Raw genomic sequence first — 24,098 nt, forward strand, 5'->3', positions numbered from 1 at the left:
TTCCAACTTCAGTTCCTTTTAAGTATATTTTGTAAGATATTGAAGTTAGTCTCTTACAAATTCACTTCTCCTACTTACTAAATGTTTCACCAGGAATTGAATGCTAGACTTTAAATGTTGGATTTTACAATTTGCAATTTTAACATTTGTCCTCTACTTTAAAGATTATGGCAACTCCAAATTAAACCCTGGCTATAATTCAACTATAACAGCCCACAAGGTATGTTCTCTGATCCTATGTTCCTAGGTTTATAGGAAGAGCGGACCAAATGTGGCCTGACAGCTATGTAGACCTGATTCTCCAATACAGAATCCACTCAAATGCAGACAACTCACTGAGTTCGTAGTTTTTGAAAAATTTATCCTTATGTTCACATTTTTCTCCACTAGATGCATGTTTCTCAAAGAGTAATTCAATTCGTATATCTTTTCTATAAAAGCTGTGCCTCTTTCATTGATGGTTCTTTAAATATTTGCAGTTCTGTTAATAAATAAATATTCAACTCCCTGAAGACTATTGCTTAAATGATAACAACCAATAGATACTTGCTTAAAAGCCAACAAAGGAAATAACGATGACAGGTTTATGTCAATCTGCTTCATGTATTGGGTAAATCGCCATCCTCAGCACTTTACATGTAGGGAGGACAAGGTCCGAAGTCAGACAACACCAGGTTATAGACCAACAGGTTTATGTGAAATCACAAGCTTTTGGAGCGTTACCCCTTCATCAGGTGAAGGAGCAACAGCGCTCTGAAAGCTTGTGATTTCAAATAAACCTGTTGGACTATAACCTGGTGTCGTCTGACTTCTGACCTTATCCACCCCAGTCCAACACTGGCACCTCCACATCACGTGGGGAGGATTCAGTCAAACTGGGACAAAAGCTGAAAGTTCAGAAAACTGCTTCTAAATGCTTGCGGAATCAATTATAGCTGAACTGTGGATGAAAATTAATTAAAATATTTCACGCTCAAGGTAGAGTTATGAACGCTAGCTGCATGGTTGGTTAAATGGCATTTCAAGCATTCTGCATTGTTCCCATCTGATACTTGTTTACTTAGTTCAGTGAACGTTCATGGAGCCGTACAGCATGGAAATAGATCTTTTGGTCGAACTAGTCCATGCCGATCATGTTCCCAAACTAAACTAGTCCAACCTGCCTGAGTTTGGCCCATATCCCTCCAAACCTTTCCTATTCATGTACTTTTCCAAATGTGTCTTAAATGTTGTAACTGTACCTGCTTCCACTGCTTCCGCTGGTAGTTCATTCCACTCACTAACATTCTGTAAAAAAGTAGCCCCTAATATCCTTTTTAAATCTTTCTCCTCTCCCCTTAATTTTATGCCCCTAATTTGAACTTCCCCACGTCAGGGAAAAATCTTTACTATTCACCTTATCTATGCCCCTTGAGACTTTATAAACCTCTATAAAAGTCACCTCTCAACTTCCTATGCTCCAGCAAAAAAGTCCCATCCTATCCAGCTGCTTTGTATTCTTAGGTAACCTTCTTCACTGCCACTATACCACCAATTTATATAAATGATAAACAAAAGTGGACCTGGTACTGATCCCTGTGGAACACCGCAGGTCACAGACCTCCAGTCCAAAAAATAACAATCTACCACCATCTTAAACTCAATTTTGTATCAAATTGGCAAGCTCACCCTGAATCTCAGGTGATCCAACTTTACCAATTAGTCTACCGTACAGAACCTTCTTGAAAGCTTTTTAAAGTCCAAATAAGCAACTGTTCTACCCTCATCAATCTTTTTGGTAACCGCCTCAAAAAATTCAATCATGTTTATAAGATACAATTTCCCTCGCACAAAGCCATGCTGACTATCCCTGATCAGTCCTTGCATCTCCAAATGCATATAAATCCTATATTTCAGAATCACCTCCAACAACTTGCCCACCACTGATGTCAGACTCACAGGTCTATAGTTCCTATGCTTTTCCTTGCAGCCTTTCTTAAATAAAGGCACAACAATAGCCACCACCCAGTCCTCCGGCACCTCACCCATGGTTATAGATGAGACAAATATTTCTGCTAGGAGCCTTGCAATTTCCTCCCTAATTTCCCACAACATCCATCAATAAACCTGATCAGGTCCCAGAGATTTATTCACTTCTATGTTTTCTAAGACCTCCAAAACTTCTGCTTCTGTCATATGACAGTGGGTGGCACGGTGGCTAACAGTGCTGCCTCACAGCGCCAGAGACCCGGGTTCAATTCCCGCCTCAGGCGACTGACTGTGTGGAGTTTGCACATTCTCCCCGTGTCTGCGTGTGTTTCCTCCGGGTGCTCCGGTTTCCTCCCACAGTCCAAAAATGTGTAGGTCAGGTGAATTGCCCATAGTGTTAGGTAAGGGGTAAATGTAAAGGAATGGGTATGGGTGGGTGCGCTTCGGTGGGTCAGTGTGGACTTGTTGGGCCGAAGGGCCTGTTTCCACACTGTAAGTAATCTAATCTAATCTAATGAACTGCCTTCAAACATCAATATTTATTTAGAGATTAAAAAAAACTGCAGATGCTGGAATGCAAAGTAAACAAACAAGAGGCTGGAAGAACACAGCAAGGCAGGCAGCATCAGGAGGTGCAGAAGTCGTTACGGGTTGAGACCCTTCATCAGGACTGAGGAGATGGTAGGGAGTTCAGAAATAAATAGAGGGAGGGAGATGGGTCCGGGTAAACGTAGGTGGGATAGTTATAGGCGAATGCAGGTAGGAGGTTATTGTGATAGGTCAGAGGGAAGGTTGGAGCGTTGAGTTCAAAAGGAAGTTGGACAGGTCAGGTCAGGTCAAGGAGGTGGGGAGAAGTGTAAGGGCTGAACATGGGATGAGGTTGGGGGTGGGGAGATAGTAACCTAGTGAGGATTATGTTGAGGCCTGGTTAGTTGATGGGAGGAATGAATCCAGTTGGTAGCTGGAAGGAAGGGTTGGGAGGTGAAATGGAAGTGAGGAGGTAGGACTGGAAAGGGAGACAGGGGTTGGGTGGAAGGTTATTTGAAATTAGAGAATTCAATGTTAAGTCCTCCGGGCTGTGCGCTGCCCAGGCAGAAGATAAGGTGTTGTTTCTCCTATTTGTGGTCTGATTCAATGCGGCAATGGAGGAGGCCAAGAATGGACATGTCGGAGGGGGAGTGGGAGCAGGAATTCAAATGGACGATGACATGTCAGAGGGGGTAATGGCCTCCTTGATTTGACTTTACCCTTCCATCTTCCTTCCCATCTATCTGCTCCACCTTTCCCACTGATCGATCACAATAATCCCCTACTTGCATTCACCTATTGCTATCCCATCTAAATTTCCCAACCACACCCCACCCATTTATTTGAGGTCCTTTTCCCTCCCCAGTCTTGATGAAGCATGTCGACTGAAATATCAACTTCTCCACATCAATATTTATTTCCCTGAGTTCTCTAGGCTCTATTCCTTTCTCTATAGTAAAAACTGTAGATGCAAAATATTAACTTAATAACTCTCCCACCTCGGAGATTCAACACAGATGGCCTCAATGATCTTTTAGAGGCCATACTCTTTCCCTAGTTGTTCTTTTCCTCTTAATATACTTGTAGAATCTCTTTGGATTATCCATAACGTCATGCGAAGTGAATTGTTAGAAAATATCTTCTATCAGTTTGATGTTTCACAGAGTATTTACAGTGCATTTCCAAAAAAAGCTGATAAAATTCTTCACAATGTCCAACAATTTTATCCATCAAATATGATAAAGCATATATGTTAATACATTCACATTCTGAAAACCCTTTTTCAAAATTTTCAAGTCTTAATTCACCCTGTCACGCAATCACGTTAACACTCAGTTTTAAAATTCTCATCCTTGTTTGCAAATCCTTCCATGACCTTTTCACTTTCTGTCTCTATAAACTATTCCAACACTACAATCTCCAAGATCACTGTGCTCTTGCAATTCTGGCAATTTGCATATTCTTGAGTTTAATCACTCCACTCCTGCTAAAGTTTAAACATTGACATTACAGCATAGAAACAGGCCCTTCAGTCTAACTCAAATATGCCGACCAGATATGCTAAATAAATCTAGTCCCATTTGCCAGCATTCGGCACATATCTCTCTAAACCCTTCCCATTCATATACCCATCCAGATGCCTTTTAAATTGTAGAATGCGTGGCTACAGGGATGGTGCAGGAGGGAGGGATTTCGGTACTTGGATAACTGGGGTTCTTTCTGGGGAAGGTGGGACCTCTATAAACAGGATGGTCTGCACCTGAACCTGAGGGGCACCAGTATCCTTGGGGGGAGGTTTGCTAGTGCTCTTGGGGGGGATTAAACTAACTCTGCAGGGGCATGGGAACCCAGACTGTAGCTTTAGGGTGCAGGACCTGGAGTGTAGGGAGGTTAGGAATATGGCATCAATCTTAAAGGAGGGTGCCTGTAAACAGAAGAGTGGCTTGAAGTGTGTGTACTTTAATGCCAGAAGTATACGAAATAAGGTAGGTGAACTCGCAGCGTGGGTTGGTACCTGGGACTTCGATGTTGTGGCTATTACGGAGACGTGGCTAGATCAGGGACAGGATTGGCTGTTGCAGGTTCCAGGGTTTAAATGTTTTAGTAGGGTCAGAGGTGGGGGTAAAAGAGGGGGGGGGTGTGGCTTTGCTTGTCAAAGATAGTATTACAGCGGTGGAAAGGAAGATGGACGAAGATTTGCCATCTGAGGTAGGTTGAGGTTAGGAATAGGAGAGGTGAGGTCACCCTGTTAGGAGTCTTTTACAGGCCTCCTAATAGTCCTAGAATCGTTGAAGAAAGGATTGCGAAGATGATTCAGGAGAAGAGTGACAGTAATAGGGTGATTGTTATGGGAGACTTTAACTTTCCTGATATTGATTGGGAAAGCTATAGCTCGAGTTCGTTAGATGGGTCAGTGTTTGTGCAATGTGTGCAGGAGAGTTTCCTGACACAATATGTAGATAAGCCAACAAGAGGTGAGGCCATACTGGATTTGGTTCTGGGTAATGAACCAGGCCAGGTATTAGAACTAGAGGTAGGTGAGCACTTTGGGGACAGTGATCACAATTCGGTGATTTTTACTCTAGTGATGGAGAGGGATAAGTGTGTACTACAGGGCAAGAGTTATAGCTGGGGGCAGGGAAATTATGATGCGTTGAGGCATGACTTAGGATGTGTGGATTGGAAAAGTAGATTCCAAGGCAAGAGCGTAATTGATATGTGGAACTTGTTCAAGGAGCAACTATTGAGTGTCCTTGATAAGTACGTACCTATCAGGCAGGGAGGAAAGGGTCATGTGAGGGAGCCGTGGTTTAATAAGGAGTTGGAATCTCTTGTTAAATGGAAGAGGGCGGCCTTTGTAAAGATGAGGCGTGATGGTTCAATAGGGGCGATTGAGAGTTATAAGGTAGCCCGGAAGGACCTGAAGAGAGAGCTAAGAGCAGCAAGGAGGGGACATGAGAGGTCCTCAGTTGGTAGGATTAGGGAAAACTCTAAGGCTTTCTATAGGTATGTTAGGAATAAAAGAATGACTAGGGAAGGAATAGGTCCAATCAAGGATAGTAATGGGAAGTTGCGTGTGGAGGCTGAAGAGATTGGGGAGGCGCTGAATGAATACTTTTCGTCAGTATTCACTCAGGAACAGGACATTGTTGTCGATATGAATACTGAGGCACGAATAAGTAGAATGGATGGCTTTGAGATATGTAGAGAAGAGGTGTTGGAAATTCTGGCAAGGGTGAAAATAGATAAGTCCCCTGGGCCTGATGGCATTTATCCTAGGATTCTCTGGGAAGCAAGGGAGGAGATTGCAGAGCCATTGGCCTTGATTTTTTTGTCCTCTTTGTCGACAGGAGTAGTGCCAGAGGACTGGAGGCTAGCAAACGTGGTTCCCTTGTTCAAGAAGGGGAGTAGGGATAATCCTAGTAACTATAGGCCAGTGAGTCTCACTTCTGTTGTGGGCAAAGTCTTAGAGAGAATTGTAAGGGATAGGATTTATGCACATCTGGATAAGAATGATGTGATCAAGGATAGTCAGCATGGTTTTGTGAAGGGCAGGTCGTGCCTCACAAACCTTATTGAATTCTTTGAGAAGGTGACTAAGGAGGTAGATGAGGGGAAAGCGGTAGATGTGGTATATATGGATTTTAGTAAGGCGTTTGATAAGGTCCCCCATGGTAGGCTACTGCAGAAAATACAGAGATATGGCATTGAGGGTGAGTTGGAGGTTTGGATTAGGAATTGGCTCTCTGGAAGAAGACAGAGGGTAGTAGTTGATGGCAAAGGTTCATCTTGGAGTGCCGTCACTAGCGGTGTTCCACAAGGATCTGTTTTGGGACCATTGCTGTTTGTCATTTTTATAAATGACCTGGAGGAAGGGTTAGAAGGTTGGGTGAGCAAGTTTGCGGATGATACGAAAGTCGGAGGAGTTGTTGACAGTGAGGAAGGATATGGCAGGTTACAGCGGGATATAGAGAAGCTGCAGAGCTGGGCAGAAAGGTGGCAAATGGAGTTCAATGTAGCTAAGTGTGAAGTGATTCACTTTGGTAAGAGTAACAAAAAGATGGATTACTGGGCTAATGGTCGGATACTTGGTAGTGTGGAAGAGCAGAGGGATCTTGGTGTCCATGTACACAGATCTCTGAAAGTTGCCACCCAGGTAAATAGTGCAGTGAAGAAGGCATATGGCGTACTGGCTTTTATTGGTAGAGGAATTGAGTTCCGGAGTCCTGATGTCATGCTTCAGTTGTATAAGACTCTGGTGCGGCCGCATCTGGAATATTGTGTGCAGTTTTGGTCGCCATACTATTGGAAGGATGTGGAGGCACTGGAACGGGTGCAGAGGAAGTTTACCAGGATGTTGCCTGGTATGGTAGGAAGATCCTATGAGGAAAGGCTGAGGCACTTGGGGTTGTTTTCATTGGAGAAAAGAAGGTTTAGGGGTGATTTGATAGAGGTGTACAAGATGATTAGGGGGTTAGATAGGGTTGACAGTGAGAACCTTTTTCCACGTATGGAGTCAGCTATTACAAGAGGGCATAGCTTTAAATTAAGGGGGGGTAGATATAGGACTGATGTTAGGGGTAGGTTCTTCACTCAGCGAGTTGTAAGCTCATGGAATGCCCTGCCAGTAGCAGTAGTGGACTCTCCCTCTTTATGGGTATTTAAGCGGGCATTGGATAGGTATATGGAGGATAGTGGGTTAGTGTAGGTTAGGTGGGCTATGATCGGCGCAACATCGAGGGCCGAAGGGCCTGTACTGCGCTGTATTCTTCTATGTTCTATGTTCTAAATTCTGTAATTGTACCAGCCTCCACCACTTCCTCTGGCAGATCATTCCATGCACGCACCACCCTCTGCGTGTAAAAGGTGCCTTTTAAATCTTTCCCCTCTCACCCTAAATCTCTGCCCTCTACTTTTGGCACCCCCTATGTTGGGGGAAAACTCATCTATTTATCCTATCCATGACCCTCATGATTTTATAAACCTCTGTAAGGTCATTCCTCAGACTCTGACGCTCCAGGGAAAATAGTGCCAGCTTATTTAAGCATCTCCCGACAGTTTAAACTTTCCAACTTTGGCAATATCCTTGTAAATCCATTCTGGACCCTTTCCAGTTTCACAATATCCTTCCTATCGCAGGGAGACCAGAATTTGATGCAAAATATTCTAAAAATGGTTGAACCAATGTCCTGTACGGCCACAATATGACCTCCCAACTCCTATACTCAATGCACTGACAAAAAAGGCAAGCATACCAAACTATCCTGTCTCAAGAATTCCTAATGAAGGGCTTATGCCCGAAATGTCGATTCTCCTACTCCTTGGATGCTGCCTGACCTGCTGTGCTTTCCCAGTACCATATTCTTCGACTGATCTCCAGCATCTGCAATCCCCACTTTCTCCAAACTATTCTATCTAACTGCGACTCCACTTTCAAGGAACTATAAACCTGTAAGGTCTCTTTGCTCAACACGTTTCTCAGGACCATACCATTAAGTGTATAATTCCTGCCCTGATATGCCTTTCCAAATTTATCTAAATGAAACTTAATTTGCCATTCCTCATTCCATTGGCTCATCTGATCAAGGTCCTTTTGTACTCTGAGGTAACCTCCTTCGCTATCCATGACACCACAATTTTGGTGTCATCTACAAACTTGCTAACCACACCTTCTATGTTCACATCCACATTCCCGATGAAGGGCTTATGCCCAAAATATTGACTCTCCTGCTCTTCGGATGCTGCCTGACCCACTGTGCTTTTTCAGCAATACAAGTTTTGACTCTGACTCTCCAGCAGCTGCAGTCGTCACTTTCTCCCAATTATTTACATAAATGAAGAAGAACAGTGGACCTAGTATCTGATCCTTGTGGCACACCACTGCTCACAGACCTCCAGTCTGAAAAGCAACCCTTCACCACCGCCCTCTGTCTCCTTCCTGCAAGCCAGTTCTGTATCCAAATGACTGGTTCTCCCTGTATTCCATGTGATCTAACTTTGCTAACCAGCCTACCATGAGGAACCTTGTTGAGCACCTTACTGAAGTCCATGTAGATCAGATCCACCGCTCTACCCTCAACAATCCTTTTTGTCATTTCTTCAAAAAACTCAATCAAGTTATTGAGACACAACTTCCCATGGACAAAACTATCCATGGGAACAACTATCACTCATCAGTCCTTGCCTTTCCAAATACATATAAATCCTGTCCCTCAGGATCACCTCCAAGAATTCGTCCACTACAGATGTCAGGCTCACCGGTATTTACTTCCCTCGTTTTGCCTTACCACCTTTCTTAAATAGTGGCACCATGTTAGCCAACTTCCAGTCTTCCAGCACATTACCTGTGGCTATCGATGATACGAATATCTCAGCAAGGGGCCCAGCAATCATTTCCCTAGCTTCCCATAGAGTTCTAGGGGACACCTGATCCAGTCCTAGGGTATTATCCACTATTATGCAGTTTAAGACATGCAGTACCACCTCCTCTGTTATATGGATATTTTTCAAGATATCGCTATCTCCACAAACTATTGCAGTTCCACACATAGGCCTCTTTCTTGATCTTTAAGGGGGCCTATTCTCTCCCTAGTTATACTTTTGTCCTTAATGTATTTGGAGAATCCCTTTGGATTCTCCTTAACCCTATTTTCCAAAGCTATCTCACTTCCCCTTTTTGCTCTTCCGATTTCCCACTTAAATATACTTAGAGTCATAGAGATGTACAGCATGGAAACAGACCCCTTGGTCCAACCCGTCCATGCCGACCAGATATCCTATCCCAATCTAGTCCCACCTGCCAGTGCCCAGCCCATATCCTTCCAAACCCTTCCTATTCATATAACCATCCAAATGCCTCTTAAATGTTGCAATTGTACCAGCCTCCACCACATCCTCTGGCAGCTCATTCCATACACATACGATCCTCTGCACAAAAACGTTGCCCCTTAGGTTCTCTTTTATATCTTTCCCCTCTCACCCTAAACCTATGTCCTCTAGTTCTGGACTCCCCGACCCCCAGGAAAAGATTTTGTCTATTTATCCTATCCATATCCCTCATAATTTTGTAAACCTCAATAAGGTCACCCCTCAGCCTCTGACGCTCCAGGGAAAACAGCCTCAGCCTGTTCAGCCTCTCCCTGTAGCTCAGATTCTCCAACCCTGGCAACATCCTTGTAATTCTTTTCTGAACCCTTTCAAGTTTCACAACATCTTCCCAATAGGAAAGAGACCAGAATTGCACGCAATATTCCAACAGTGGCCTAACCAATGTCCTGTACAGCTGCAACACGACCTCCCAACTCCTGTACTCAATACTCTGACCAATAAAGGAAAGCATACCAAATGCCTGCTTCACTATCCTATCTACCTACGACTCCACTTTCAAGGAGCTATGAACCTGCACTCAAAGGTCTCTTTGTTCAGCAACATTCCCTAGGACCTTACCATTAAGAGTATAAGTCCTGCTAAGATTTGCTTTCCCAAATTGCAGCGCCTCACATTTATCTGAATTAAACTCCATCTGCAACTTCTCAGCCCATTGGCCCATCTGGTCCAGATCCTGTTGTAATCTGAGGTAACCCTCTTCGCTGTACACTACACCTCCAATTTTGGCGTCATCTGCAAACTTACTAACTGTACCTCTTATGCTCACATCCAAATCATTTATGTAAATGACAAAAAGTAGAGGGCCCAGCATCGTTCCTTGTGGCACTCCACTGGCCACAGGCCTCCAGTCTGAAAAATAACCCTCCACCACCACCCTTTGTCTTCTATCTTTGAGCCAGTTCTGTATCCAAATGGCTAGTTCTCCCTGTATTCCATGAGATCTAACCTTGCTAATCAGTCTCCCATGGGGAACCTTGTCAAACGCCTTACTGAAGTCCATATAGATCACATCAATCATATAGATCAATCTTCTTTGTTACTTCTTCAAAAAGCTCAATCAAGTTTGTGAGACATGATTTCCCATGCACAAAGCCATGTTGACTATCCCGAATCAGTCCTTACCTTTCCAAATACATGGACATCTTGTCCCTCAGGATTCCCTCCAACAACTTGCCCACCACCAATGTCAGGCTCACTGGTCTGTAGTTCCCTGGCTTATCCTTACACTTTTCTTAAACAGTGGCACCAATTTTGCCAACCACCAGTCTTCCAGCACCTCACCTGTGACTATTGATGATACAAATATCTCAGCAAGAAGCCCAGTAATCACTTCTCTAGCTTCCCACAGCATTCTCGGGTACACCTGATCAGGTCCTGGGGATTTATCTACCTTTCACCATTTCAAGACATCCAGCACTTGCTCCTCTGTAATCTGGACATTTTGCAAGATGTCACCATCTATTTCCCTACAGTCTATATCTTCCATATCCTTTTCCAAAGTAAATACTGATGCAAATTATTCATTTAGTATCTCCCCCATTTTCTATGGCTCCACACAAAGGCCGCCTTGCTGAACTTTGAGGGGCCCTATTCTCTCCCTAGTTACCCTTTTGTCCTGAATATATTTGTAAAATGCCTTTTGATTCTCCTTAATTCTATCTGCCAACTTCTACTGCTGTTATGCTCTTCTAGGGATTCACTCAATCCCTTTTTGTCCACACCTGAAAATGTGCTTCCTTCTTTTTCTTAACCAAAACCTCAATTTCTCTCATCATCCAGTATTCTTTACACTTATCAGCCTTGGCCTTCACCCTAAGTGGAACATACTGTTTCTGGACTCTCGTTATCCATTTTTAAGGCTTCCCATTTTCCAGCCATCCCTTTACCTGCAAATATTCAACCCCAATCAACTTTTGAAAGTTCTTGCCTAATACCATCAAAGTTGGCCCTCCTCCAATTTAGAACTTTAACTTTTAGATCTGGTTTATCCTTTTCCATCGTTATTTTAAAGCAAATAGAATTATGATCACTGGCCCCAAAATGCTCCCCCACCTACACCCCAGTCACCTGATCCGCCTTAATTCCCAAGTGTTGGTCATGTTTTGCACCTTCATGAGTAGGTACATCCACATATTGAATCAGAAAGTTGTCTTTTACACACTGAGCATCAGTGGTGGAGGGGAGAATGATTGCAGTGCCAATCGAGCAGGCTGCTTTGTCCTGGATGGTGTGAAGCTTCCTGAACGTTGTTGGGACTGCACTCATCCATGCAAGTGGAGAGTATTCCATCACTCTTTTAATTTGTGCCTGGTGGACAGGCTTCGGGAGTCAGCAGGTGAAGTTACTCGCCTCAGTATTGCTAGCCTCTGACCTGCTTTAGTAGGAACCACATTTATTTGGTAAGTCCAGTTGAGTTTCTGATCAATGATAACTCCCAGGATGTCGATAGTGGGGGAATTCAGTAATGGCAACACCATTGAATATCAAGGGACAGTGATTTGATTGTCTCTTGTTGGTGATAGTCATTGCCTGGCATTTGTGTGGCACAAATGTTCCTTGCCACTGGGTCAGCCCAAGCCTGGATCTTGCCCAGATCTTGTTGCATTTTTACGTGGACTGCTTCAGTGTCTGGGGAATCGCGAATGGTGCTGAAAGTGTGCAATCATCAGTGAACATCCCCACTTCTGTCCATACAATGGAGGGAAGGTCATTGATGAAGCAGCTGAAGATCCTGGAATTCCCTCTGGAATGGCCTTGTGGGTCAACCCACAGCAAATACACTGCAGCAGTTCAAGAAAGCAGCTCACCACCACTTTCTCAAGGTTAACCAGGGATTGGCAATAAATGCTGGCCATCCAGTAATGCCCATGAATAAATAAAAAGAAAAAAATGTTACCCTTCCATTTCCCCTCCTCTTGCCCCCCTTTCCATCCTTCCTATACCATCCATATCCTGTGATATTAGGCTGCCAGTCCTATCTTTCCCTGAGCTACATCTCTGTAATTGCTATGATTGGAATATCAATGTTGGATATAAGGGTTGGAATATAAAAGCACCGTAGTGCTACTGAGACTTTATAAAGCTCTGGTTAGGCCCCATTTGGAGTACTGTGTCCAGTTTTGGTCCCCGCACCTCAGGAAGGACATACTGGCACTGGAACGTGTCCAGCGGAGATTCACACGGATGATCCCTGGAATGGTTTGTCTAACATATGAGGAACGGCTGAGGATCCTGGGATTGTATTCATTGGAGTTTGGAAGATTAAAGGGAGACTTAATAGAGACGCACAAGATAATACATGGCTTGGAAAGGGTGGACGCTAGGAAATTGTTTCTGTTAGGTGAGGAGACTAGGACCCGTGGACACAGCCTTAAAATTAGAGGGGGTAAATTCAGAACAGAAATGCGGAGACATTTCTTCAGCCAGAGAGTGGTGGGCCTGTGGAATTCATTGCCGCAGAGTGCAGTGGAGGCCGGGACGCTAAATGTCTTCAAGGCAGAGATTGATAGATTCTTGTTGTCTCGAGGAATTAAGGGCTACGGGGAGAATGCGGGTAAGTGGAGTTGAAATGCCCATCAGCCATGATTGAATGGCGGAGTGGGCTCGATGGGCCAAATGGCCTTACTTCCACTCCTATGTCTTATGGTCTTATGGTCTTATGGTCTTATATCCCAGACCCATGATCCCAACCATGCCTTGAGTTCATTTGCTTTACTTGCTACATCGCTTGCATTCAAATAAATGCAGTTTAATTTATCAGTCCTACCTCATTCTCTGTTTTATTACTGTCTGCCCTGGCTGTTTGACTCATTACTTTTACAAACTGTACAAGGGTCAAACTGATCTCTTGTCTCAGTATCTCCTTGGGTCTTACATCCAACAGGAAGAGCACATCACTTTACACCTTTGCACCTTAACAATCTACAGACCCAGAAAACAACACAGTCTTAGTTCTCTAAAAGCGCTGCTCCAGGATAATTTTGTACTTACGTTTTATATTTTTAATGTCTAATCAAAGACAGATCTCCACAAAACAGGTTCATAGTTCCTTACAAGTAAAATCACAGATAGATAGAATAGTGAAAAAGGTGTTGGGTATGCTTACCTTTATTGGTCATATAATATTAAAAGATTAAATTGTACTTCCTCTCGAGACATTAGTGTAATGTTAAAGGGTTAAATTGTACTGTCATTGGGTGGGGGCGACATGCATGCAGGAATGTGGATGACTCACGAGTTCATTTAGGTGGCCATTTACTGCTGTTCTGCTGCCATTGTCAAGTTAAACTCTCATTCAGTCCCTTCCATTCAGAAATGCTTTCATAGCCATCCCCCGAAGCTAGGACATAGCACAACTGCATTGTCTTGGGGAATCATGGAGTCAGGAAATTGTTAGCTTAATGATTCCCCAGGACTAGGGCATTTACATTTGCATTATCTCCAAGGATGACCTCATCCTACCATTGTACTTGGGGTCACATGTTATGGGGAGGTGGGAGTGGCTAGTGTACCTGTGAGCATTACCAACTTACCTTATAAAGAGATTGTGTTTTCTTTGTTCGGGGCGTCTTTGACCCGACTTCACACACCTGCGAGGAGAGTCAAAGGGGTCAGCTAGCTTGTACAAGCTTTGATAAACTTTAACTGTGTGCGAATTGCATCTCGGGAAAAGAAACTAACAGTAAGAGTATTGAGTATAGGAGTTGGGAGGTCATGTTGTGGCCACACAGGACATTTGTTAAATCACTTTTGGAATCCTGCATGCCATTCTGATCTCAATAGACAATAGGTGCAGGAGTAGGCCATTCTGCCCTTCGAGCCAGCACCACCATTCATTATGATCATGGCTGATCATCCTCAATTAGTATCCTGTTCCTGCCTTATCCCCATAACCCTTGATTCCACTATCCTGAACAGCTCTACCCAACTCTTCATGAAAGTATCCAGAGACTTGGCCTCCACAGCCTTCTGGGGCAGAGCATTCCATACACCCACCACTCTCTGGGTGAAGAAGTTTCTCCTTAACTCTGTTCGAAGTGGCCTAACCCTTATTTTTAAACTGTGTCCTCTGGTTCGGGACTCACCCATCAGTGGAAACATGCTTCCTTCTTCTAGAGTGTCTAATCCTTTAATAATCTTATGCGTCTCAATCAGATCCCCTCTCAGCCTTCTAAACTCAAGGGTATATAAGCCCAGTCGCTCCAATCTTTCAGCGTAAAATAATCCCGCTATTCCGAGAATTGACCTCGTGAACCTACACTGCACTCCCTCAATAGCCAGAATGTCTTTCCTTAAATTTGGAGACCAAAACTGTGCACAATATTCCAGGTGTGGTATCACCAGGGCCCTGTACAGCTGCAGAAGGACCTCTTTGCTTCTATAGGAAGCTACAGGAAGGACGTTGTAAAGCTTGAAAAGGTTCAGAGAAGATTTAAAAGCATTGGAGGGTTTGAGCTATAAGGAAAAGCTGAACAAGCTGGGGCCATCTTTCCCGGAGCGTCGGAGGCTGAAGGGTGTCCCTTGAGGTTTATAAAATCATAAGTGGCATGGATAGAGTAAATAGACAAGGTCTTTTCCCTCGGGGGGGGGAAGGGCGGGGCGGGCGCAGGGGCGGGGGGGGGGGGGGGGGGGGAGTCCAGAATCAGAGGGCATAGGTTTAAGGCAAGAAGTCTAAGATTTTAAAAAGGACCTAAGGGGCAACGTTTTCACTCAGAGGGTAGTGCTTATATGAAATAAGATACCAGAGGAAGTAGTGGTGGCTGGTACACTTACAACATATAAGAGCCATCTGGATGGGTCTATGAATAGGAAGGGTTTAGAGGGATATGGGTCAAACGCTGGCAAATAGGACTAGATTTATTTAGGATATCTGATTGGCACAGACAAGTTGGAATGTCGGGTCTGTTTCTACATCTCTATGACTCTATATATTTAAAAAACCCACTCTACTCACAATTGTAGATTTATAAAAATAAAAGAAAGGTTACACCTTTCAGAAAAACGTTAAGATGTTCCCCAGCTGTGAGCTTCCCATACAGGTTTCTCCAAGGCCAACTATAAACTTCACTGTTTGTTCACTTTCTTAGAACAAACTCTGATGTTCAGAGATATATGAAACCAAACAGCAGAGGCAGTGCTGTCTGGTCAGATAGCTGTACAGGTTTACTTAAACTTCTCTAAAATTCCTTAAGACCATTCATAAAATCTACTTCTAGAGATGTAAATATTTGCTTCCGTGGCTTGGTGACCCATTTTGTTGGATAATACTCCTGTCAATTGCCATATACACATACATATATACACACACAAATTGAGGGCAACCAACTACTACTCTCCTGATACTGATACTCCACCACAAGTGAGCAACATAATGAGAAAATGGTGATATAACATGACTCCATCACAACAATCAGGGTGTGGAGCTGGCATTGAGTGGAAAATATGCTAAAGAGTAGTGGCCATGGGTTTAGAAGATGCTGCTTAAGTAGCCTTGGTGAAGTTTTGTAATGCGTCTTTATGCATTGGGAAACAGTTTTTCCATCATTCAAGATGAATCCACAAATTAAGTATTTAATTCAGTTTTTCTATGTCCTCTCTAGTCAAAGTGTTTCTGGTGTGGAAATCAATGGGCCCATAAGGAGAAGGCAGCAGATGTCTGGTATAACAGGCCTGACCATCATTTCCATGAAACTGAGAAACAAAGGGCATTGAGACTGCTAATATTGATTGGCTTGCTTGTTTTCTGATGTAATTTTCAGTGCTGACTATGTCTGTGGAGGATGGTTTAGGACCAACAGCGTTATCCATGCCCATGAGGTTAATTATCAGTTAGGGTTGTTGAGAGACTTGCTAGTTGCAATTAAAGAAAGCTGACTGGAAATTTCTCCACGTTCTGATCCCTTCAGCAATGCAAATGGGACCCCATGAGGGAACAGACGTCTGATCTTCTTCAATCCAACATAAATATAATCAACTGCTCAGCTGCACAAGAATAACACACAATGTCCAAGGAGGTCTTGATACAGGGCATGTAGACTCCTAGACTTTGAGCCCTAGACATTGGGATTTGACTGCCACTTATCCCTTGATGGTCATGGAAGGTGTCTTCAAAACATAATACCTGGGGATCCTTCCAACCTTTCTACTGCAGGTGGTAAAAGCAGAAGAATTTCCTGATCAAAGTGAGTTATGTGGAGGGGACTGCTCAAGCTAAAGCTTCTAGCTTCAGGCTCTTAAAAGGGAAAATGAGCTACAAAAAAAGAAAGATGCAATCATGACTAGATTAATGTAGAATATTTGGTCAGCATGGACAAGATGGACTGAAAGATCTGTTTCTGTGTTGTACAACTGTATGACTTGATGTGCTTTATCTGTCTCATGCAACAGGAAAAAGAAAGAAATGCGGCCACAAAGTGACTAATCGGTACGGTTTTACCCTCCCGTAGCTCATACCAAAGATGTACCAACCTTTATATGGAGATGTCTGACATTTGTAAATCACTTGACCCCGCACTGACCTTGAGTATGTCTGAGGAATTCTGATCGGAAATACCACTCGGGAAATGCATTTATGTTTAGTGCTTGGAGACCCAAGGAATTCCAGTTGTCTGCATTATCCCATAAAATATCTTACTTTCCCAATTTGACAGATGTATATCTCTGATGTTTGCTACAGAATTGTGTTGCATCAAAAAGGGTTTTCTCTCCAATGAAACTCCAAGGATCAGCATATTGAGATCCTGAGTTCAAGATCAGTGACTAAAGTAAGTTTCAAAACACCTCATTGACATTTCAAGATTGATATCTGTCACCTCTTGTGAACAAATTTCTAAACAATACATTTCAATGATTTTGAATCAATCTTATTCTTATGTAACTTTGTTTCTCCTCGGCTTGAACTACGTTAATTTATTGTGCTTGCGACAAGTCACTCTCTGAGTATTTTTAATTCTGTCAGTGGGACAACTGTGAATCCCACGACATATCTGTCTCTTCACCATCTCGGCATTCCTCCAACGTATCGCATGCATACACATGTCTGTAACAACAGAAATGGTTCATTTCTGAAAAGGGAGACAAGTTGGGAAAGCTTTTTGTCTTGCATTCATCAGGACAGATGCAAGAATATGAAATATCAAACAATCACAAGAATTTGTACTACTGGAGGAAAGGATTTCGGCTTGACCAGCAACCTGACTCTGAGGGCCGAGGTGTTGACATTGAGAAAACAACCAAAAACTAAAGACTTCTCTGGGTAATAGCGAAACAGGAAAAGGCTTGAACATATTCCTCTTGATGCAGAGCTGGAGACCCCCAAACCATTGAAAGTCACAATTCTAGGATTAAAGAAAGCTAAGAATATAGCATGCCAAGTATATTCAAACGTCTTATAAACATTTCTAATATCAAAGGCTTACATTTTGATTTTAACCTAGGCAAGCAGTTTGTCAAGGTCAATTCAGGTTTAAGAGACTTTTAGATAAGCACATGAATATGCAAGGAATGGAGGGATATAGATCAAGGGCAGGCAGAGGGGATTAGTTTAATTTGGTGTCATGTTCGGCCTGTTCCTGTGTGGTTTTGTTCTATATTCCATGTAAGACTCTTTCTAGGTTCTTTATAAAATCAACCTGTTCAGAGACATTATGACACACCTCTGGAGCAAGTCTGATATGAAACCAGGTCTCCTGGCTCAGAGACAGAGGCACTAATACTATGCCATAACAGCCCTCCAGAACTCATTATATAGCTGCATTTCATTGGCATTCTGACAGAAAACGTTTACTTCAGTGCCTCAAAATGCAGCTATTTATTTCCAATCCTTCCTCAAATGTTAGCATTTCTTTTATTTTAATTTTGGAATGCTCATTTGGATGGTTTCATTTGTGGAAGATCTTTAGTCCAGGTGGTAGAATTCTTGCTGGAATTACATCAGTTTAGAAAACAGAAGCTAAACCCTTCAAGAATGACACCAATGAAATTATCCAGTTTGCACACAAAAAACAGTTCACATCCAAGTATTTTGCAACATGCAAAATGTGCAATGCCATCACAAAATATGTCACTGTTGTGAAATCCTGAGTTTCACTTTTTAGTTATTGTACTTAAACCGAGGTTGGGGGTTCAGAAAGTTTTCATTTTCCACTTTTTAAAACAATATTAATTTTTGTTAAGGAACTCACTATCCATTGTTTTTGCAATCTATTTAATTAAATTGACAAATCTACAAATTTACATCGATGTCTATTTTACTTAGCAATGCAGTACAGATATTGTGAAGTGTGAATAACTCACCAATCAAAGGGACAGAGTCAGATGTTGCTGGCATTATTTCAGCTACAAGTAGCATGAATACCGTTAAGGACAAGAGCACAGTGATTCCTGTATGTCAGAAAATAAGTGGCGAGGTGAAACAGCATAATATTTGCAAGTTATGCAGTCCAATTGAAACAAAAATAGCAGCAATAAATTACTTTGACAGCTAAAATCAAAACCACGTCAATACTGTGTCACTTTGGCTGGAGGCGATAGGTTTGGAACATAGAAACACAGGAAACTGAGAAACTGGAGCAAGATCAAGGTCAGTCGGTCCCTCGCGATTACTCCACCATTCACGAAGATGAAGACTGATCTAATCGTGGCCTTAACTACTTCCCTGCCTACCTCTCATACCCTTCGACTCTCCTTGTCCTAACGTACAACCCTGTGGGGAAGGCCGTGGCACTACGAGTCAGAACTGCTTTTGGGCAGAAAACTTCAGATGTCAAATGCGGTGTTTTGAAGAGGAAACAGTGACAGAGTTATGCATTCTTTGAGGATGTGATATCCTGTTATGTAGATTAAACTTTGTCATCTCCATTAAACTCAACTTTATTTATATTTAATGACATAATCTTCACTTCTCGCTGCAAAAGATAATTCCAAAGACTAGCAGCCTTCTGAGAAAACAAATTCTCATCTTTGTCTTACAAGAAAGACTCCATGTTTCAAAACTGTGCCCCGCCCCCATTAACAAGAGAAAACATCTTCCCCACATATACTTTGTCAAATTCTCCAAGGATTCTGCTATTTTTCAATAGGATAATTTTAACAAAAGTCTTTTGACATCGAGATGCATTTTCTATGGAGCAGAGAATCCCATTTGTCACATCCTCAAAAGAAAAACTCCAATTTGTCAAATATGGTTTCCTTTTCAGAAAACCAGGCCTAATGTCTTTTCAAGTTCTCTGCCCAGGTCTGGCTGTTAGTGCCACAGCCTCCCTCATGGGGTAGCTTGAATAGGGAAGAAGGTAAATCCCAATTCCACCTAAGCAGGAATGGGGATCAAACACACAATGGGAGCATACTCCTCCTTAAAAAGGAGACCAAATGTGTACACAGTACTTCCAAAGTAATCTCAACAGTACCTTATATTATTATACGCTTGGCTTGTAATAAACATATTCCAGTTATCTAATTCCTTTCTGCACCTATCTGCTAATCTTTTATAATTTATAAGGACACCCAGATCCCTCTGACCCACCACAGCATTTGAAGTCTTTCTGCATTTAAATAACATTCTGCTTTTCTAATTTTCCACCCAAAGTGGAAAACCTTACTTTCTTCCACATTACACACACCTACCTGCAAAGGTCTTGTCTACTCATTTAAACCTTTATATTTTGGTAACCTCATTACAACTTGCTTTCCTAACTACTTATCACTGTATTGCCAGTAAATCTGACTACAAAGTACTATGTCCCAATTCCTACCCTTTTTTCTGCAACCCCCTTAAGATCCCTATCCCATCTTCATTCACATTTGGTGTATTGACCCACAGTGATCCTCAGCCTCTGGTGGGGTGACATTGATCCCATTGACATTTACAGCATGATACAGCTAATTAGTTGGCAGGCAGGACTTGCACCACTTGGGTCCTCCAATGCTGAGAATGCCTGACAATGGGCATTTACATGCTCAAGTGGCACTTAATTTTTGAAATGGTTTCCATGTCAGAATTCGAACCAATGTCCCAGAGCATTGGCCTGAGCATCTAGATTACTTGTTCAGTAGGTTCACTCATGTGCCAACATCTTCACATATTCAGATGAAGAAGCTGTAATTCTGTTCTTTTATCATTTTTCCCAAATCTCTCATTATTTTCTGGTGCACTCATACATTTGTACGCTCGGTCCTTTCCGGTCTCCCTGTACCTTTATCCTGCACAGCTGCTTTGTTCTTTCTGGCAAGCCTTCTAAATTTCAGATGTGAACACTTCACAAACTCCACCCCATGCTGCTATTTAATTAGAATCCCTCTCGATAGCCCTAGTCACACAACTTGGCAAGGCGCTAGTGCAAGTGCTGTTCAAGTGAAAGCTAACCCGGTGTTACAGTTCCCTCTCTTTTCCCAGTGTTTCCCAGCAGGGAGGCATAGTGGTTTAGTGGCTAGCACTACTGCCTCATAGTGCCAGGGACCTGGGTTCAATTCGACCATTGAGTGACTATCTTTGTGGAGATTGCACGTTTTTACCACATCCATGCAAGTTTCCTCTGGGTGCTTTAGTTTCCTCCCACAGTCCAAAGATTAGCAGGCTAGGTGAATTGGTCATGCTAAATTGCCCATAGTCTTCAGGGATGTGCAAACTAGGTGAATTAATCATGGGAAATGTGTGGGTTGGGTCTGGGTGGGATGCTCTTTGGACTTTTGGTGTGGACTCAATGGGCTGAATGGCCTGCTTCCACACTGCAGGGATTCTATGTATGATGCATCCCTACGAATTGTAATCCATTTCTTCCATATCAATCTTCGAGGCATACATTCAACTCTCTCATCTGATTTATCCTATGCCAATTTTCTCATAGGTCAGTTTGTAACCCAGAGAGATGTAGATCTGCTTTTCACTTTTGATCTTAGCTACCCATATTCCCACAGCAGAGTCTCTTAGTCCAGATACTGGTTCTCACCTACACCATGACAGGAACACTGACTACAATCACTTCAGTAAAGTGGCAAATTTTGAACAAAAATAATTTTTAAAAAAGTTTACCACAGGGTATAATGGAATTATGTTTTTCTGATTCAGGTTCTGAAAGTCTTGTATTTTCTTTTTTTGATTATACAAGTTCTATATGCCATCCAATTACCTCCACCATCAATGAAAAGAGTAGATATTAATTAATTCTTACCTAACGAAATCTTCTCTCCAGAATCAGCTGGTAACAGGAATACAAGGAGTGCCAGTCCAGATATTAAGAGACATGGAATCAGCAAGTTTAGTCCATAATAGAGAGTACGCCTGCGTATCAGCACCGTGTAGGTTACATCTGGATAGGGTTCTTCACAGCAATCATAATGGATCTCATTTCTTTTTCCTGGTACTCCTGCAACACAGCAAATGCAGGTATATTGTGTAAGGACATAACTATTATTTATATTACTGTTGGACAGTGGGGCATAATTTTGAGTTGTGCATTAGTATAATAAGGATGACAGTGAATCGGCTGCCCACTTGTCCCCCTCCTTTCTTTCCATGAGACACAGTGGAATTGAAAATAGAGAGAGATATAAAATGAGCCGCCATCTTTTTTTACACTATTGCATCGAGACAAAATTATCCCTAACAGGTTAGACTTGAATAGATCATTCTTTTCTCTCTATCAAAACACTCCCATTTCCTGCAATAAGTTCTGAAATCTACTCTGTACAATTCAACAAATTATATTAATTTCATCAACTAAGAGCTGTGACCAGAGCAGTGAGAAACCCTTAATGTGGACTTTTTGACGGTGGATGTCAATACTAACTATTGCTCATTGTTAGAACTCTCACTGTTTTTCATTTTTAAAAAAAATTTTGATCTGGAGCGGTGAACTGTAAGCTGAGAGTTGAAGGTGATCTTTGAACTATGACCAACAGCTTGTGTTTCTAAAAAAAGGACAAACTGTCATTTGTTCATGACATCGGGTCTAGAAGTTAATTGCAATTTGATTCTTGATAAAAGTGCTCTATTGTCTTCTGATAGGTCATATGCTCAAGCAAATGGCAGATGTTGAAGTTTGACTGGGACCTCATGGGCTGACGGCCAGTGTGGTCGGGAAAGACCAGAATTTGAATTGGTTTTTGGATGGTGTTGGTTCAGAAAGATTGTTCCTGTGAAAGTTACAGGACAGAGGATTGATTGATCTCAGATTGTCCTCTCTTCATCAACTTATTGAACATTTGGAGAATAGAATCTCAGTTATAAGAGTTATATTACCAATGAGTATTCCTTGGAACCTACCTATTTACATGCATCGGTGTCATCGGAAACCAAATTCTACAAACCAAAAACTACAATTCCACGTTCCAGTGATATTACAGATCATGGAGGCTACGTATATGAACTAGCCAGTTCCATCTTATTTATTCCCCTTCCCTCCCTTGTCTGCCCTTCCGCAGGGACTGTTCCTGTGGGACACCTTGGTCCACTCTTCCTTCATTCCCAACATTCGCCTGCAACCACCAAAGGTGCAATCCTTGTTATCAGATAGTCTGTCATTACACAACACCTATTGTTAGCCACAAACAGTTTCCATCAGCAGCTCTTCACCCTTCTAGTCAGATCGTCATCCACTCCTTTGTCCAATTGTTCTGCTCTCTCTTTGAGATCTATCCCCACCTATCACTTACTTCTTAACCTCTCCCCTACCCTATCGTTTGAATATAAATCGACATTTGCCTAGCAACCATCAGTTTGGAGGAAGGGTCACCTGACTTGAAACATTAACTTTTACTTCTCTTCACAGATGCTGCCAGATCTGCTGAGCTTTTCCAGCAACTTCTGTTTTGATTTCTGATTTACTACAACCACAGTTCTTTCAGTTTTTATGTACTTTTCCCTTCTGACTTATCGCTTAACTGTGTCAGTTTGTTTTGAGAGAGTGGGATGAGAGTTAACTAGGACTGGATTTAAATCTTAGACATTTTAATTAGTGTCTTGTGGTCTAACTTTGTTCTGCTAAAGCTACTATATTATTAATAAATTGTTAAGTCTTTTGTGTAAGCTATAAATCTAATATCTAGTGTTAATTATTCTCAAAGTCTGATTATTCAAAAAGTAAGGAAAACCATTGGGGTCAATTTTGAGATTTTGTTTGAGCACTTTAATTTCACCGTGTTGCAAATACAGAGATTGGGAGACTGATTTGATTCAGCTGCCTGTCTCCTTCTTGTAACATCATTAACAGCCAGTTTACTTCTACCAAGAATGTAGGAAAGAAATGCATTTACAAAGCTCCTTTCACAATCTCAGGGCACCACAGTGCACTTTGCAACCAACTAACGTCTTACTCCCATTAACTGCTGTCATACAGGAAATGCAATAGCTAACATACACAGCAAGGTCCCACAAACTGCACTGCAACAACAACCATGTTATCTGTTTTAGTGATGTTGGTTGAGTAACCAAGAAATGCCTAGGGTAAACTCTTGTGATTTTCTTCAAAATTGCCATGGAATTCCAACAACCACCCAAGTGGATAGATGGAGCCTTGATTGAACACTACATCTATCGCACAACCTGCATACTGCTTTAGAGTGTTAGTTTAACTTCATGCACTGAAATCACTATTCTGACATGAGTTAATAGCCTTCTGGCTCAGAAGCACGAATGCTGCCAATTAATCACAACTGACTGGAAGAGTGGGAACTATCCATATTTGATCTCTGCCCAATAACCTTCAGGTGACTGGTTA

General features: G+C 42.3%; 1 protein-coding gene across 1 annotated transcript in view; it reads right to left on the reverse strand.

Annotated features, from left to right (window-relative positions):
* Positions 1-24,098, reverse strand: part of chrna8 (cholinergic receptor, nicotinic, alpha 8) — a 213,734-nt gene that overhangs the window by 37,936 nt on the left and 151,700 nt on the right. Inside the window, exons 7-8 of the mRNA XM_072587536.1 lie at positions 21,552-21,746; positions 18,679-18,765 (exon numbers count right to left, since the gene is read on the reverse strand). Coding sequence (XP_072443637.1) covers positions 18,679-18,765; positions 21,552-21,746 — 282 coding nt within the window. The remainder of the gene's footprint in view (positions 1-18,678; positions 18,766-21,551; positions 21,747-24,098) is intronic.

This window comes from Chiloscyllium punctatum, chromosome 2 (genome assembly GCF_047496795.1).
Source record: "Chiloscyllium punctatum isolate Juve2018m chromosome 2, sChiPun1.3, whole genome shotgun sequence".
NCBI lineage: Eukaryota > Metazoa > Chordata > Chondrichthyes > Orectolobiformes > Hemiscylliidae > Chiloscyllium > Chiloscyllium punctatum.